This window comes from Camelina sativa, chromosome 17, assembly GCF_030686135.1.
Source record: "Camelina sativa cultivar CO46 ecotype springtype chromosome 17, ASM3068613v1".
NCBI lineage: Eukaryota > Viridiplantae > Streptophyta > Magnoliopsida > Brassicales > Brassicaceae > Camelina > Camelina sativa.
In genome coordinates, this window is record NC_141896.1 from 8,016,311 (window position 1) to 8,030,743 (window position 14,433).

Genomic DNA, 14,433 nt, shown 5'->3' on the forward strand with positions numbered 1-14,433 from the left:
ATTTCAATGTTTTCTTAATTTGTGTGAAAAGTGTCAGCATGACACTCTTTGTGAAACGGAGGGAGTATATTTTAATGGCACATTTAATAAATCAAAAGACTTATTTTTGTAAATATGTTTATCTTGAGATGATTAATTGCAATTAAATCTCCAAATCGCTTTGGCGACGATACATTAACATTTTCAACAAAATGTTTCTCTATTAATATATAGGGGATAGTATTACTCCATCGTAGTAGAAGTAGTATATACAATTACATATACAGTAAATTTAATGAGATCGTCGCTCATACTTTAACTTGTGTAGTTACTTTTGGTTAATTTATAATAAAGTAGGTAAAGAATTAATTATTTATTTAGATAATAATAGTTCTAAAATCAATGAAAATAGTTAAAGTTTATTCAGTTTTAAACCCAAAATAAACTTGAAAACCTGAAAAATAAGAGTGTTCAAATCAAAACCAAATGAAAGTATACATAGGTTTTAGTTTGGTAACTATTTTCTCATTAAGCAAAAGAAGTTTGAAGAAAGTGAACCAAATTAAAACCAAGTGATGGTGGTTAAGTGATTTCTATTTGATGAGGAGTTGTACTATAGGTATAAGTCAAAGATCAATTCCCATCAAAACGTAAATCGCATAATTTGATCGGTAGGAATAATGTCATGATCTTACAGTACATGAGATTACACAAATCTACTGAACAACGCTTGGTTGACGAGTGGAGTGAGTGATATAGGCCTATAGGGGTGTCAAACTGTCAATAGCGTCTGGGACGCTACAACGTTTCAGGTTCGATTATCCTGTTACGCGAAACTAACACATATTTTTCTGGGCACCTTTATATGGATATGGGCCTATCTAACGGTCTATTTGAATATCCGGAGAAAAGGTCTATTTATTGGCTGCACCTCTCCCAGAGATTAGTCTCGGACTGCTTGGGGATTTACTCTGAGTTAAACTATCAATAGCTATGTCATATAGTACAGTAACGAAGAACATTTTGGACCAAAAAAGTTAAAAAAAGAGAACGCGTTACCATATTAGTTTTAAAAAGAAAAATTATAGCCAAATGGAATTAAGATCTGGAAGTGAAAGGATTCGATCGATGTACTCAAAAATCCTATAGAAACGAAAGCAAGCAAAAAGCCCACATTCTCAATTTCTCAATTTCTCAAATCTCACTTCTTCATCTTCTTCTTCTTCAGACTCTCTCTTACAGAGATATTATATTAGTCTCTTCTTCCTCCTCTGGATCTCTTTGTCGGCGCCAGATTCTGCTCGAATCTGGGTTTAGTGTTTTTTATTTATTTATTTTAAAAAAGGTCGATTCAGAAACGGTGGAGGAGGATTGGGTCGGGTGGAGTAAGTAGCGAAAGATATGAGGCGTTGGCCGGTGGATCACCGGCGGCGAGGTAGAAGGAGATTGTCGAGTTGGATATGGTTTCTCCTTGCTTCTTTCTCTCTCGCTGGATTAGTTCTCTTCATTGTTCAGCATCATCACCATCAACAAGATCCATCTCACATATTACTTGTATGTCTCTCTCTCCCTCTTTCTTAATTTGATCTCGGAAGCTAATGGATTTGATTTGCTGAGATTCGAGTTTTGCTTTACTCATCATCCCTTATGTTAAAATCCTGGATCTTTTTGTGCTGACAAGGATTGTTTAATCTACTGGAATTGTAACCTAATTTGATCAAGTTTAAGTTTTTATTTTATTTTTCAATTAAATTTGATATTTTTAAGCTCCCCATTGAGTAGACTTTTACATGTGTGAACCTCTGTTGTTTTCGTTATTGGTGTTATTAAGCTCCCAATTGAGTAGACTTTTAGATTTGAGTTTTGCTTTTGGTTATTGGTGTTACTTGAAGATATTGTGGCTGGCTGTTCTAGTTTCTTATTTGTTTGTTGCTTTCAAAGAGTGAGTGCAAAAGCTCATAAACACACAGCAATTCTTCTGTCAGATGCATAGCCTAATCTCTTGCATTACTGACATTTCTTGATCATATCTATACCTTTATATTGTTTTTTATGTTTGATTTAAACACAAGAAATAGTTAAGAGTTGATTGCTGGTAAATTTGAAAGATAACAATGTTGTTGGAGGTGCTTTTATGTTGTGTAATTTAGAGTTGCAGTTGGGAAGGATTTGTGTTTAAGTTAGGCTCGTCTGTTACAAGGACAGGCTGTAGTTATATCAGAAATTGGTGATGTTCATGTTAACTTCATTTACTAAGCATATATTGACACTGGATGAATCTTCATAATGGATTTTCTTCAAGTTCTTTAAACATGGAAACATCTGATGGGAATGAATATGAGCACAATGAAAATATTATGTGATTGGGAAATGCTACCAGCAGAGAGACTATCCAAATTTCATGAGAACTTGTTGGGATTTCTTAGCCTAGCCAGGACTTTGAGAACAAAATCTTTCCTTTTCTGGACAATTTTGTGTGTGTCATATCCACTGTGTAAGATTGGTTCTTTCGATGGTTGCCTTTTGGAAAACTTACTCTTATTTTCTTGTCTTTGATAGGAGAGAGACACGAGCATCGAAAAGGTATCTCCTCCCCGTTTAAACATCACAGAAGAGGTCACAAGTGCTTCCTCATTCTCTAGGCAGTTAGCAGAGCAAATGACGCTTGCCAAAGCTTATGTTTTTATAGCCAAAGAGCACAATAATCTTCATTTAGCTTGGGAATTGAGTTCTAAGATCAGAAGTTGTCAGTTCTTGCTCTCAAAAGCAGCAATGAGAGGACAACCTATTTCATTAGATGAGGCAAAACCGATTATTAGTGGTCTATCAGCTCTTATCTTCAAAGCACAAGATGCACATTACGACATAGCCACCACAATGATGACCATGAAATCTCACATCCAAGCCCTTGAAGAGCGTGCAAATGCAGCCACCGTTCAAACCACGATATTTGGGCAATTAGTTGCCGAGGCAGTTCCAAAGAGCCTCCATTGTGTGATGATCAAGCTCACATCTGATTGGTTAGTAGAGCCATCTCGCCATGAACTGGCAGATGAGAACAGAAATTCACCTAGACTTGTTGACAACAACCTCTACCATTTCTGCATCTTCTCGGATAATGTGATTGCCACCTCGGTTGTTGTTAATTCAACTGTCTCAAATGCTGATCATCCGAAACAGCTTGTCTTCCACATAGTGACAAATCGAGTGAGCTACAAAGCTATGCAGGCCTGGTTTTTAAGTAATGACTTCAAGGGCTCAGCTATAGAGATAAGGAGCATAGAGGAGTTTTCTTGGTTGAATGCTTCATATTCTCCTGTTGTTAAGCAGCTGCTGGACTCAGATGCAAGAGCCTACTATTTCGGGGAACAGACAAGTCAAGATACGATTTCCGAGCCAAAAGTGAGAAACCCAAAGTACTTGTCATTACTGAACCATCTCAGATTTTACATTCCCGAGATCTATCCACAGCTAGAGAAGATCGTTTTCCTAGATGATGATGTTGTTGTTCAGAAAGATTTGACTCCACTCTTCTCCTTGGATCTCCATGGAAACGTCAATGGAGCTGTGGAAACATGTCTTGAAGCCTTTCACCGTTATTACAAGTATCTAAATTTCTCGAGCCCTCTCATCAGCTCAAAGTTCGACCCGCAAGCATGTGGCTGGGCTTTTGGCATGAACGTTTTTGATCTGATCGCTTGGAGGAAAGCGAACGTGACTGCTAGGTATCATTACTGGCAAGAGCAGAATAGAGAACGAACGCTATGGAAACTCGGGACACTCCCTCCAGGTCTACTGTCTTTCTATGGTCTAACAGAGCCACTGGACAGAAGATGGCATGTCTTGGGTTTAGGCTACGATGTGAACATCGATAACCGTCTGATTGAAACTGCAGCTGTGATTCACTATAATGGTAACATGAAGCCTTGGCTAAAGCTGGCCATTGGTAGATATAAACCTTTCTGGTTAAAGTTTTTGAACTCGAGCCATCCTTATTTACAAGATTGTGTCACTGCTTGAAGCAAAAGGACTTTGAGAGTTGAAACTAATCTATATCAGAAGATTCTTGATTGCTTATATACACTTTGAAGATTCTTTTTTCTTTTTTTCTTTTTTCATTTTTTCGAATATTGTAGATCTCAGAGAGTTTGTCACATTCAGAATGTCTTCTGAAGGCTTGTTGTTTTCTTCTTATGGTCCGAAGAGAAACTTATAATCATCACACATTAGAGGGTCCATAATGTATTTACAGTTGAATAGATCACAGGGATAATTATTTTTTGCGAGTTTCTATTTTACACATCTTTTTTCCAAGCTTAAGAACTCTTGTTATCTATATACTACACTACTACTTTGCCCTATTTGGGTAAGGATTGTTTTTCTTATAAAATAAATAATTTAAGTATAAAATGTTTATATTATAGTAACGAATATTTTGTACCAATGACAATAGCCACCAATGTTTCTGTAAAACAAGCTAATTGTACTATAAAATATATCTAATATTACATTCATGGAATCATAGTATATAACTATTTAACCTATGAAATAGTCAAGTTTTGAATATATTTCAGATGACAAACAAAAAAAACGAAAAAAAATGTCGCTGACTTGAATACTTGCACTATCCGATGGCCCATCTCTCCTTTGTACTCTATCGTGGGCTTTAGATGTTGTCATACTGGCCCATCACAAGAAGCATAGAATTTTATTATGAGTTTTATCAACTTTAAGGATTCAAAATTAAAATGGTGTGACGGTAAATAATCTAAGGGGGAGGTATTAGTTTAACATTTGTTATTCAATCAAGACTTTTAGAAACTCTTTAAAAATTTGGTGTTATTGGTTGTGGATTTGTAAAAGGTTATCTAAAATCTTGATAAATCTAGTGTTATTGGATTAAGAGTTTTATAAAGTCATTAAAAGTTTTATGTTATTCAAGTAAAACAAAAGAATCTTGGATTGTTAAGGAATTCAAATTTTATGTTATTGGTTTAGGATTTTATATCATTTCCTTCATAATAAAAGTCATGAAAACTCTTTCATCAAATAGAAAGATTTTACAAGATTAGAAAAAACAAATCATCAAGATTTTAAAAAACTTCCTAAACAATTTCTTAGAATCCTTCATTTTTAACTTTCAATTTTCTATGATTCTAACAATCAGCAAGAACATAAAGTCATTAAAATTCTTTCTAAATCCTAAACCAATACCTCCCCCTAAAACTTTCATCTCCTACCAATTCATGTAGAATCATTTTTTTGGGGGTTACAAGCAAAAGAAGTATACAGAAATTCTTCTTTTAAACAAACAAATAAACACCAAAGCAAATAAAAACATAATTTTTGTTTCTATATGAATGATTCTTTTACTTCATAAAAAGTACCACATCTTTTGAAAGCTTAAATAAGTGACATCACCTTTTTGTGTCCAATCAACTAAAATTGAAAGGTTTGTTCGTTTCATAATACATGAACTCTGATCGAAGTTGAATATCGTCTTGTGATCCTTGGTTTTAAACAAACATGAGAAATGATGAGCTTAAAAGTTTTCGACACACTAACTGATGAGCAAGGCAAGGCAAGACTATCAAGTATCAACATAAAGCAGTGTGTTGAAAACTTTTTATCTCATCAATTCTCAGTTTATGAACGAACGACCATTCATAGTTATGAGTTACGACTTACGACCAACTAGTTAAACACTTATTTTTATTGTAAAGAATATTTTCTTGTTTGTTTATTAAAAGAAAAAGAAAAAGAAACACCATAGTCACCAAACCAGCAACTGAAAATCACATATAACACGTTTGTGGGTAACAAAAATAGCCTCGCCAGTCACCACCAACTTACTTATCTATCTCTCACAACAAAACTATATATTATACAACAAACGTATTTTGGTATCAATAACAAACGAGTAAATCAATCTCTTCATTACATAGCCAAAAAAAACAAAACTAGAAACGTCTCTATTATGGAATCCAAATCTCTAAACGACGTCATCGCTACGCCATCTTCGTCGCCATCAGAATTCGAGAAGAACCAGAAACATTACCAAGAAATCATCGCCACGCTTCCTCACAAAGATGGCTGGAGACCAAAAGATCCGTTCGTCGAGTACGGTGGTCACTGGTGGCTACAACCTCTCCTCGAAGGTTTACTCCACGCTCAGAAGTTCTTTAAAGCTCGACCCAGTGATTTCTTCGTCTGTAGCTACCCAAAAACCGGCACGACTTGGCTCAAAGCCTTAACCTTTGCGATCGCAAACCGTTCCAAGTTCGACGACTCAACAAACCCTCTTCTCAAACGCAACCCACACGAGTTTGTTCCTTACATCGAAATCGATCTCCCGTTGTTCCCAAGTGTTGATGTTCTTAAAGACCAAGGCAACAAGCTTTTCTCCACTCACATCCCTTACGATCTCTTGCCTGAATCAGTTGTGAATTCTGGTTGCAAGATTGTTTACATCTGGAGAGACCCAAAGGACACGTTTGTGTCTATGTGGACTTTTGCTCACAAGGAGAAAACACAGCAAGGATCACTCGTTAGCCTTGAGGAAGCTTTTGATAAGTATTGTCAAGGTTTATCACCGTACGGTCCTTATCTTGATCATGTTTTAGGGTATTGGAAGGCTTACAAAGCAAACCCAAATCAGACATTGTTTCTCAAGTACGAGACTATGAGAGCTGATCCATTGCCGTACGTGAAGAGATTAGCTGAGTTTATGGGTTATGGGTTCACCAAGGAGGAAGAGGAAGAAAATGTTGTTGAGAAAGTAGTGAAGCTTTGTAGCTTTGAGACTTTGAAGAATCTTGAAGCTAACAAAGGTGAGAAAGATAGAGAAGATCGTCCTGCTGTTTATGCCAACAGTGCTTATTTCAGGAAAGGGAAAGTTGGGGATTGGGAGAATTATCTGACTCCGGAGATGGTGGCACGTATTGATGGTTTGATGGAGGACAAGTTCAAAGGAACTGACTTTCTTACATCGATATGATGATGAATATGATCTTTTGTTTTGCCTTGTTTTCAAACTATGACTGTCTGATTCTTCTGATCCTTATGCTGGTTTATAGCATAGGTTGTTTTTGTTTACTAGGATACTCTCCATTGGACGAATCTGTGGCGAAGTGTTGTGTTATTGTTATTGTTGTTGTTGAGTATATTTATCTATTATTGATCATAAAACTAATTATGTTGGCAAAAGACACCTAGAAACTAAAATATGCAATAAGAAAAAACAGAGCAACCTCTGTTTTGCACCAAGGGCAAATCACTTATGTGGTTAAGTAAAGTGAGAGTCTTTGATGTTCAGTGTGTATGAGAAACATATCACTTAGTTATAACTGTATAAATACTTTTGAGTTGATAATTACAAAATATATAGTGAATCTCTCCACTATCTATTTTACAAAACTCAAATGTCATGGCCTCATGGGAATGGGATGTTAAATAACTATATCACAAATGTTGTGTGACATATTTGTTCATAGTTGCTACATTTGTTTGCTCAATCCTTGCGGTGAATCAGTTTCTTCTCTTACCAAAATTACTAATTTCGAGTTTTGTTATACATGATTTTGCTTTAACAGCAAAATAGTAGTACAATGAAGACCTATTGACGAGTCATGTCAAAAAAACTGGAAATTTACCACATCATCTTTCAAAAACATTAAGAAAGTTCTTACACAAAAACGTCAAAGCTGCTAAATTGCTCTGCACTTTGGTTATGCATTAAAGAAAAATTCAAACTGAGAGACTTATTGAACAATACCCAGCATTTAGTGAGTTCTTATTAAGAGCGAGAAAGGTCTCACCTTTTTTTTGATTCTCGTCGATTGTGCAAATTTCTCTATTCCATAAGTTTTTGGTTTTGAAAATGAACGCGATTCTGAGCCGTAGAGTGGTCGTCGACTCATCTTCGCGTCTCACCAAATGGCTCACGAACCCAACAACTCATTCTCACCCGAATCGTCAAACTTTCACTTCTCTCTACAAACCGAGCCAGAGCCGCCATTTTCGAACACACTATCTCCCTTCGAGCCCGTCCTCTCCTCCCGTGAGCCGCTTTGACCCTTCTCTGCTATGGCGATCGGAGAAAATTCGTGGGTTTTTCTCGAGCGCTCTAGGGAACAAAGCTGCGAAATTGGGGAATCTCTTGGAATCCTCTAGAGTTGGGTTCATTGGTTCTCGGTTTCCCAAAAAGGGTTTCGAATTCGAGAGGTTCTCTGGGTTCCAAAGACGTGGCGGTGGCTGGTATGTTACTGTCCCTCATCATTCCTAAGTCTCCTTAACAACCTTATTGAGATTCGATTGGGGTTTTTCACATTTGACAGGAAGCATTGGCTTCAAGGATTATCAGATCGTGACGTTGTTCTTGGATTAGTTTTAGCTAACACTGGTGTGTTTTTGATGTGGCGTGTTTTCAATCAACAATTCATGATGAATAATTTCATGGTTAGACCTCAAAGCTTACACCTTTATACACATTTTGTTGAAATACATGTTTGTTTATGGAGAATTAGGCTCTAGATTTCTTTACTTGTAATGCTGGTGATTACATAGTTGACAATGACTTTGTTGATTGATTATTTGGGCAGATATCGTTGGACAATTTCACCAGTGGGCGTCTGCACACTTTGATCACTTCAGCGTTCAGTCATATTGATATTGGACATATCGTCTCAAACATGATTGGACTCTACTTTTTTGGAACCAGTGTACACTTCTTTTTCTCTCATGATTTGTATTCGTTGAGTGAAGTAATCTTGAGCCTGTTACTGCTAGTTTTTGAAAAGTTTTGATAGGGGTAGTGAATTGTTTTCTTTAGTCGCTTATCATCTTCATTTTTTGGAATCCTTCTCTCGCTAGATCGCTAGAAACTTTGGTCCTCAGTTCCTTTTGAAGCTGTACTTTGCTGGAGCGCTTGGTGGTTCTGTTTTCTACCTGATTCACCATGCTTATCTGGCTGCAACATCGCCCAAGGTATAGAGCTACCAGCATAAAAAAACTGTAGTTAGTTTCCTTTATCTCAAATTATGCTAGGTCCTCAGATAAGTTAGTTTTGCATTTGAAAACTCTGATGTTGTGTGTGGGAAGGCTTTCCCTTTTTATATTGGGTGACTAATCATATGCGGTGGACAGGGCCACGGAGCTTTCATGAGGGATCCATCGAGAACCCCGGGACTGGTATGTTTGAATAAGAGGGCAGTGTCATTCAATCTTTTATTTGGTTATCAGACATTGAATATCTTGATTATTGAGCTAATGCTTACAAAGTTAACTCTTGAAGCCCTTTCACTGATCCAATTTCTACATGAATTTGACATAAAAAGCCATTGTTATGTATTTTGTTGGATGCAAGTGAGAGCGATTTGAAGAACCTCACTTTTTTCTGTTGTGTAAAAAGGGCGCTAGTGGAGCCGTGAATGCCATCATGCTGCTTGATATCTTCTTGCACCCAACAGCCACTCTTTACTTAGAATTTATCATTCCAGTTCCAGCCATGTTGCTTGTAAGTTTTAAGCTCTCTGGCACAATCATGTCAGCAGTTTAAAAGCTTTCTTCCTAACTTAACTAAAACTCACTCTTCTTTATCTTTCAGGGTATCTTCCTCATAGGAAAAGACATTTTAAGGATAACAGAGGTAATCTAACAAGAAATTGCAAAAATTCAAAGTTTGTTTGAACCATCTGATTTTACAAACAACAGCAAACATTATGGACATTTGCAGGGAAATAGTAACATATCAGGTTCGGCTCATCTAGGAGGAGCTGCAGTTGCAGCCATCGCCTGGGCTGGGATTAGGAAAGGCCGCATCCGCTTTTGACCTGACCTTGCTTGGTTTTGGTCATCTCTTAGAGAAATCTTTCTTTAAATGATTCAAGCAACTTTGAGTCTTTGAGACCATATTGTGGCTCTCACAAGATTTGGTCTGTGCTTACCATATCTGTTTTATCCAAGCAATTTGGTCTCTTACTCTCTTTTGTGCCGTTGAACCTAACCCTTTAGACTGATCCACCTTGAAACAGTCTTTTAAATTAGATTAGTATGGCATATGATATTTCTGTTTTTACTATGAAATTCAAAACTATAAAGTCTATATAAGCTACGTATATTTTAAGAAACATTGAATAAAAAAAATTGATTTATCTCAAAATAAAAACGACGAACCTAATTTATGAAACTGAAAAATCTACTATAGATTTTTTTATAGGTTTATTTTACAAAACGTGATTCCAAAAACATATCCTTTGTAACGTATTTCCCTGAAACCTCGGGGACCATATCACTATTTTAAGAGACTTATATAAACAACCACTAAAAAAGCGACACGTCATAAAAGTGCCACGTCATAAAGTAAAGAAGCTCGCGCTTTGTCACTAATCAAAACAAAAAAAAAAAAAATTTCCTCCTTTTTGTTTTCCTCTTCGCCCAGGTTTTTTTTTTTTTTTTCCGATAACCTAAGCCAAAAATAAAAAGAAAAAAGGAGCAACCTTTATCAATCTGTGTAAATTGTAATCTTCTCCACCCACAAGAAATAAAATTTGGAATTGGGATTATTCTTCTTCTTCTTCTTCTTCTTCATCTTCCTCCTCCGTATATTCATTTGTTTTTTTTCCCGCACTTTCTCACCGGAGAATATGAGGTGGGAAAGGGTCCGACAACAACAGCAACAAGTGGGTCTGGGTCAGTCTTATTCCGGGCCCGGTAAGAGGTGGGGGCACACTTGTAACGCCATTAAAGGAGGTTGCTTTCTCTACGTTTTCGGTGGCTATGGCAGAGATAATTGCCAAACCAATCAAGTTCACGTTTTCGACGCTGGTTAGTTCTTCTCTTCTCTACATCTCCCCCAGCCCTCTCTCTCTGTTATTTTTAGGTTGATTCCACATTTCGGATTTGCTCATTTTCCCCAATCGTTTCGTTTCCTTTCTCTGTCACTATTCTTTCTAGACAATCAATCGTCTAGGGTTCTTCTCTTCGTTTGTTCATCCATCATCCTGCATGTTTGCTTTAGATAAGAACTTACACTCTGATATGTGTTGTTTACACCGTTAGATTGTGGTGTCAGATATGCCCCCATTTCTCTATATGAATTTAAAGCTTTTGTCTTTTGATTCATTATAATCATCATACTTGAACGGTTTCGGTTTGATTGTATTGGTCTGGTTTTAAATTATTCCGTTATGGATGACTTGCTCTTACTGTTATGGTGATGTTTGTTGCAGCAAAGCAGATATGGACTCAGCCAATGATCAATGGCACACCTCCTTCTCCTAGGGACAGTCACAGCTGTACAACAGTCGGAGACAACTTATTTGTGTTTGGTGGTACTGATGGTTCAAAACCTCTCAACGATTTGCACATTCTAGATACTTGTAAGCTTTTTTCTTTGTGTATTTCAAGTTTTTGACTTGTCTCTGTTTGGAAGAAGTCATCATCAGTTGATTTGTTGGTCTGTTTCCTTTTTTTGTGTTTGCAGCTTCACATACTTGGAGATGCCCGAGTGTTAGGGGAGAGGGACCTGAGGCAAGAGAAGGTCATAGCGCTACGTTGGTTGGTAAAAGGCTGTTTGTCTTTGGTGGCTGTGGGAAATCTTCTCATATTAATGACGAAGTTTATTATAATGACCTTTACATACTTAATACAGGTACTGTTTGACATGTGAATCTTTTCCAGATTACCATTTCTTATGCATTGATAAGAAATCTTATATAGATTCTGAAACATAAACAAGTGCATACGATTTCCTTTCTTGTCTTAATGTTGAGGTTTTTAAATACCATTTGTCCTAATTTTTTGAGGATGCAAGTAAGTTAACCGGCTTGACGTTAATGTAGAGACTTTTGTGTGGAAACGTGCTGTTACAATGGGGAATCCTCCATCTGCGCGGGATAGCCACTCTTGTTCATCGTGGAAGAACAAAATTGTTGTTATAGGTGGTGAAGATGGACATGACTACTATCTGTCTGATGTTCATATCCTTGATACAGGTACAAAAGCATTCTTAAATCCATGTTCTTTAACCTTAGGAGTGTATGTCTTCTATCTGAAACGTTAATGTAAGTTCCTCTTAAATGATATTTTCATTTTGACTTTCAGATACACTCATATGGAAGGAGCTGAATACTTCAGGGCAGTTGTTGACACCTCGAGCTGGTCATGTATCTGTTTCACTTGGGAGAAACTTCTTTGTGTTTGGAGGGTTTACGGATGCTCAGAATCTTTACGATGATCTCTATGTGCTTGATGTCGGTATGTAACTGAAGCATCATTTAATAGCAATTTATAATACTTCTGAGGTAGATTGGCTTTGGTCCTTTTTCTCTTTAAAAGTAAGGACCTGCCCTATTTTCTTGTCCAAACAAATCTCAGTTTTAAGGTTTTAAGATGAGCCATTGTATCAATTTTCATGAGAGAAAACCTATTCACATTTTTTTTTCTTTTTTTCTTTGTTGTTTGTACATGTAGATACGTGTGTATGGTCCAAGGTCCTCACCATGGGAGAAGGTCCATCTGCTAGGTTCTCTTCTGCAGGGGCTTGTCTAGATCCTCACAAAGCTGGTTTTCTTGTCATTGTTGGTGGCTGCAATAAGAACCTCGAGGCACTGGATGACATGTTCTACTTACACACAGGTTACTGAAAACCTTTTAACTTACTAATTGCCATATTTGATTATTAGGGACATTCGGACAGAGCTTTTCTCATTCTAATCATTTTAAATTCCGGTTAATAGGTCTTGGCTATGATGCTAGATTTGATCAGAATGTAGGGAGGTTGTCTCTAAAGAAGCAATTGAAGATGAAATGCCAAGAACAAAGTCATGCAAGTTCCTTATACGATCAATCACTTGTCAGAATCAATATGGATCATCAAGGTGTGTTTAGGCAAAATTAGATTGAAACATACAAAGGTAGCATTTTTATGTAGCAGTAAATCACTAGTTTGTGTATATGCATGCTTTTATTGTAGGAAGAGGGAATTTTGGTGTGAACTCGGGCCAATTTAATCAAGGAAAGATGATGTTTCAAGCCCGGATAACTGAGAATTACCAAGTTGGTTACACTATAGAAACTATGATAGATGGAAAAGTGCTTCGTGGTGTTTTGTTTTCAAACAAGCACAGCTCCCTTCTGGCGTCCGATCAAAGCTTTAGTAGGTTAGTGGTTATATTAATCATCTTCTTTTCGGGGTTTTCAGTTGCATACATTGTTTTGTGATCAATTTTTTTGTGGTACAGAAAGAGGCCAGCTATGTCGAACGGCGATCAGGATAACAGATCAAAGATATCAAGAACTTTGATCAAGGATCAAGCTGATGCTATGGAAACCAAAGATTCTCCATCAAACGGCTTGGAGGCTGGTATTAATACCATCAGCAACCCTCCGGATGTTACAGTAAACACGTTGGCAGTGGCACCACATGCAACAGAAATGGCTATTGTTTCATCTGATGCCAAGAACCACGTTGCAACTCAACTTGATATGGTGCCTTTTCTTTAATCATATTTTTTCAAGAACCTGACTTTGCTAATTTCTTTCTCCTACAAATTCCAATTATGCAATTTATTGATGGTAAGTTAATGAAAATCTTTGTGCAGGGAACTGTAGATACAGCTCCATCATCAGTTCTGCAGGCAGATGAAGCATCTTTAGAATCTAGAAATGCGATAACGATAGATGATAGAGTAACCAAGACCGGACCTGGAGAGTCATAGCTATAAAAACAAAGGTGGGTTAATGTTTTTTTTTTAGTCCTTGTGATCGAGCCAATAGACTACACAAGAACAGAAGAAGCCGTTGCATCTAAAACCAGTTGGGTCTAACTCTGTTCTCTTTGAGCATTTGATTTGCAGATGAGAGATTCCCCGCTATAGACAGAGGAACAACAGCATGAACAGCATCATTTTATTGTCCTGTATATTAGTCTGGAGATAGGGTGGGTTTAATTTAGAATCTAAGTTAGATTATCGTGGTGACTGAAGGATGCTGAGGAGCTAATTCTGAGCTAGGTTTCTTTTGTTTTCTTTTTCTTCTTCACTGCAATTTTCGGCTCTTGTTTAATTCAACTTGCTAGCAATGTTATGCTTCCTCCCTCAAAGTTTTTTTGCACATTGAACTCGCTTAGATAAAATGGTTTATTTTAGAATCTGGAGTCATTCTTGTAAACTCAGGTTTTACCCTTGATCATTTTGTGGTTTTTAGTTCAAACCGAAATGGTTCATTTCTTTTATCCATTATTTATCTCTAGTTCACGGGTTTTGCATACCGAGTCTTTTGGTGTTTTGATGGATTAAGAAGAGTTCCCAATCATCTTTTCAAGAAGAATGTGATTATTTTGTTTCCTCATTTAATGCATAGTCTCTGGCTCAGTATTTACAGTAGGGATATAGATTAGAGATTGATGGACTCCTGTTTACTCTTTGTAGAGTTAGGTAGATCAAATCAGTAGGA

The 14,433-nt window shown here is 36.9% G+C and overlaps 3 protein-coding genes and 1 pseudogene across 5 annotated transcripts; all 4 read left to right on the plus strand.

Moving 5' to 3' along the window:
* Positions 1–957: 957 nt before the first annotated feature.
* LOC104756198 (hexosyltransferase GAUT11-like) lies at positions 958–4,299 on the plus strand. The gene is made up of 2 exons (XM_087494211.1): positions 958–1,533; positions 2,539–4,299. Exons 1-2 carry the CDS (start codon positions 1,381–1,383, stop codon positions 3,997–3,999), a joined length of 1,614 nt encoding a protein of 537 aa, XP_087350337.1. The 5' UTR covers positions 958–1,380; the 3' UTR covers positions 4,000–4,299.
* Positions 4,300–5,868: 1,569 nt separating this feature from the next.
* Positions 5,869–7,167, plus strand: LOC104756199 (cytosolic sulfotransferase 17 pseudogene; annotated as a pseudogene). The gene has a single exon (XR_015586129.1). The product of XR_015586129.1 is annotated as a cytosolic sulfotransferase 17 pseudogene (transcript).
* A 454-nt stretch (positions 7,168–7,621) lies between these two features.
* LOC104756200 (RHOMBOID-like protein 12, mitochondrial) lies at positions 7,622–10,062 on the plus strand. The gene is made up of 8 exons (XM_010478738.3): positions 7,622–8,235; positions 8,316–8,436; positions 8,580–8,699; positions 8,851–8,964; positions 9,124–9,168; positions 9,389–9,493; positions 9,584–9,625; positions 9,713–10,062. The coding sequence occupies exons 1-8, from the start codon at positions 7,859–7,861 to the stop codon at positions 9,806–9,808; spliced, it is 1,020 nt and encodes a 339-aa protein (XP_010477040.1). The 5' UTR covers positions 7,622–7,858; the 3' UTR covers positions 9,809–10,062.
* A 301-nt stretch (positions 10,063–10,363) lies between these two features.
* LOC104756201 (uncharacterized) lies at positions 10,364–14,190 on the plus strand. 2 transcript variants are annotated; one of them, XM_010478739.3, is made up of 11 exons: positions 10,364–10,803; positions 11,208–11,357; positions 11,462–11,629; positions 11,820–11,972; positions 12,082–12,234; positions 12,451–12,615; positions 12,717–12,857; positions 12,953–13,139; positions 13,221–13,467; positions 13,581–13,711; positions 13,836–14,190. In XM_010478739.3, the coding sequence occupies exons 1-10, from the start codon at positions 10,623–10,625 to the stop codon at positions 13,695–13,697; spliced, it is 1,662 nt and encodes a 553-aa protein (XP_010477041.1). In that variant the 5' UTR covers positions 10,364–10,622; the 3' UTR covers positions 13,698–13,711; positions 13,836–14,190. The 2 variants fall into 2 exon arrangements, with proteins under 2 accessions (XP_010477041.1, XP_087350336.1); XM_087494210.1 differs by having other exon boundaries at positions 10,621–10,858.
* The last annotated feature ends 243 nt before the right edge of the window (positions 14,191–14,433 follow it).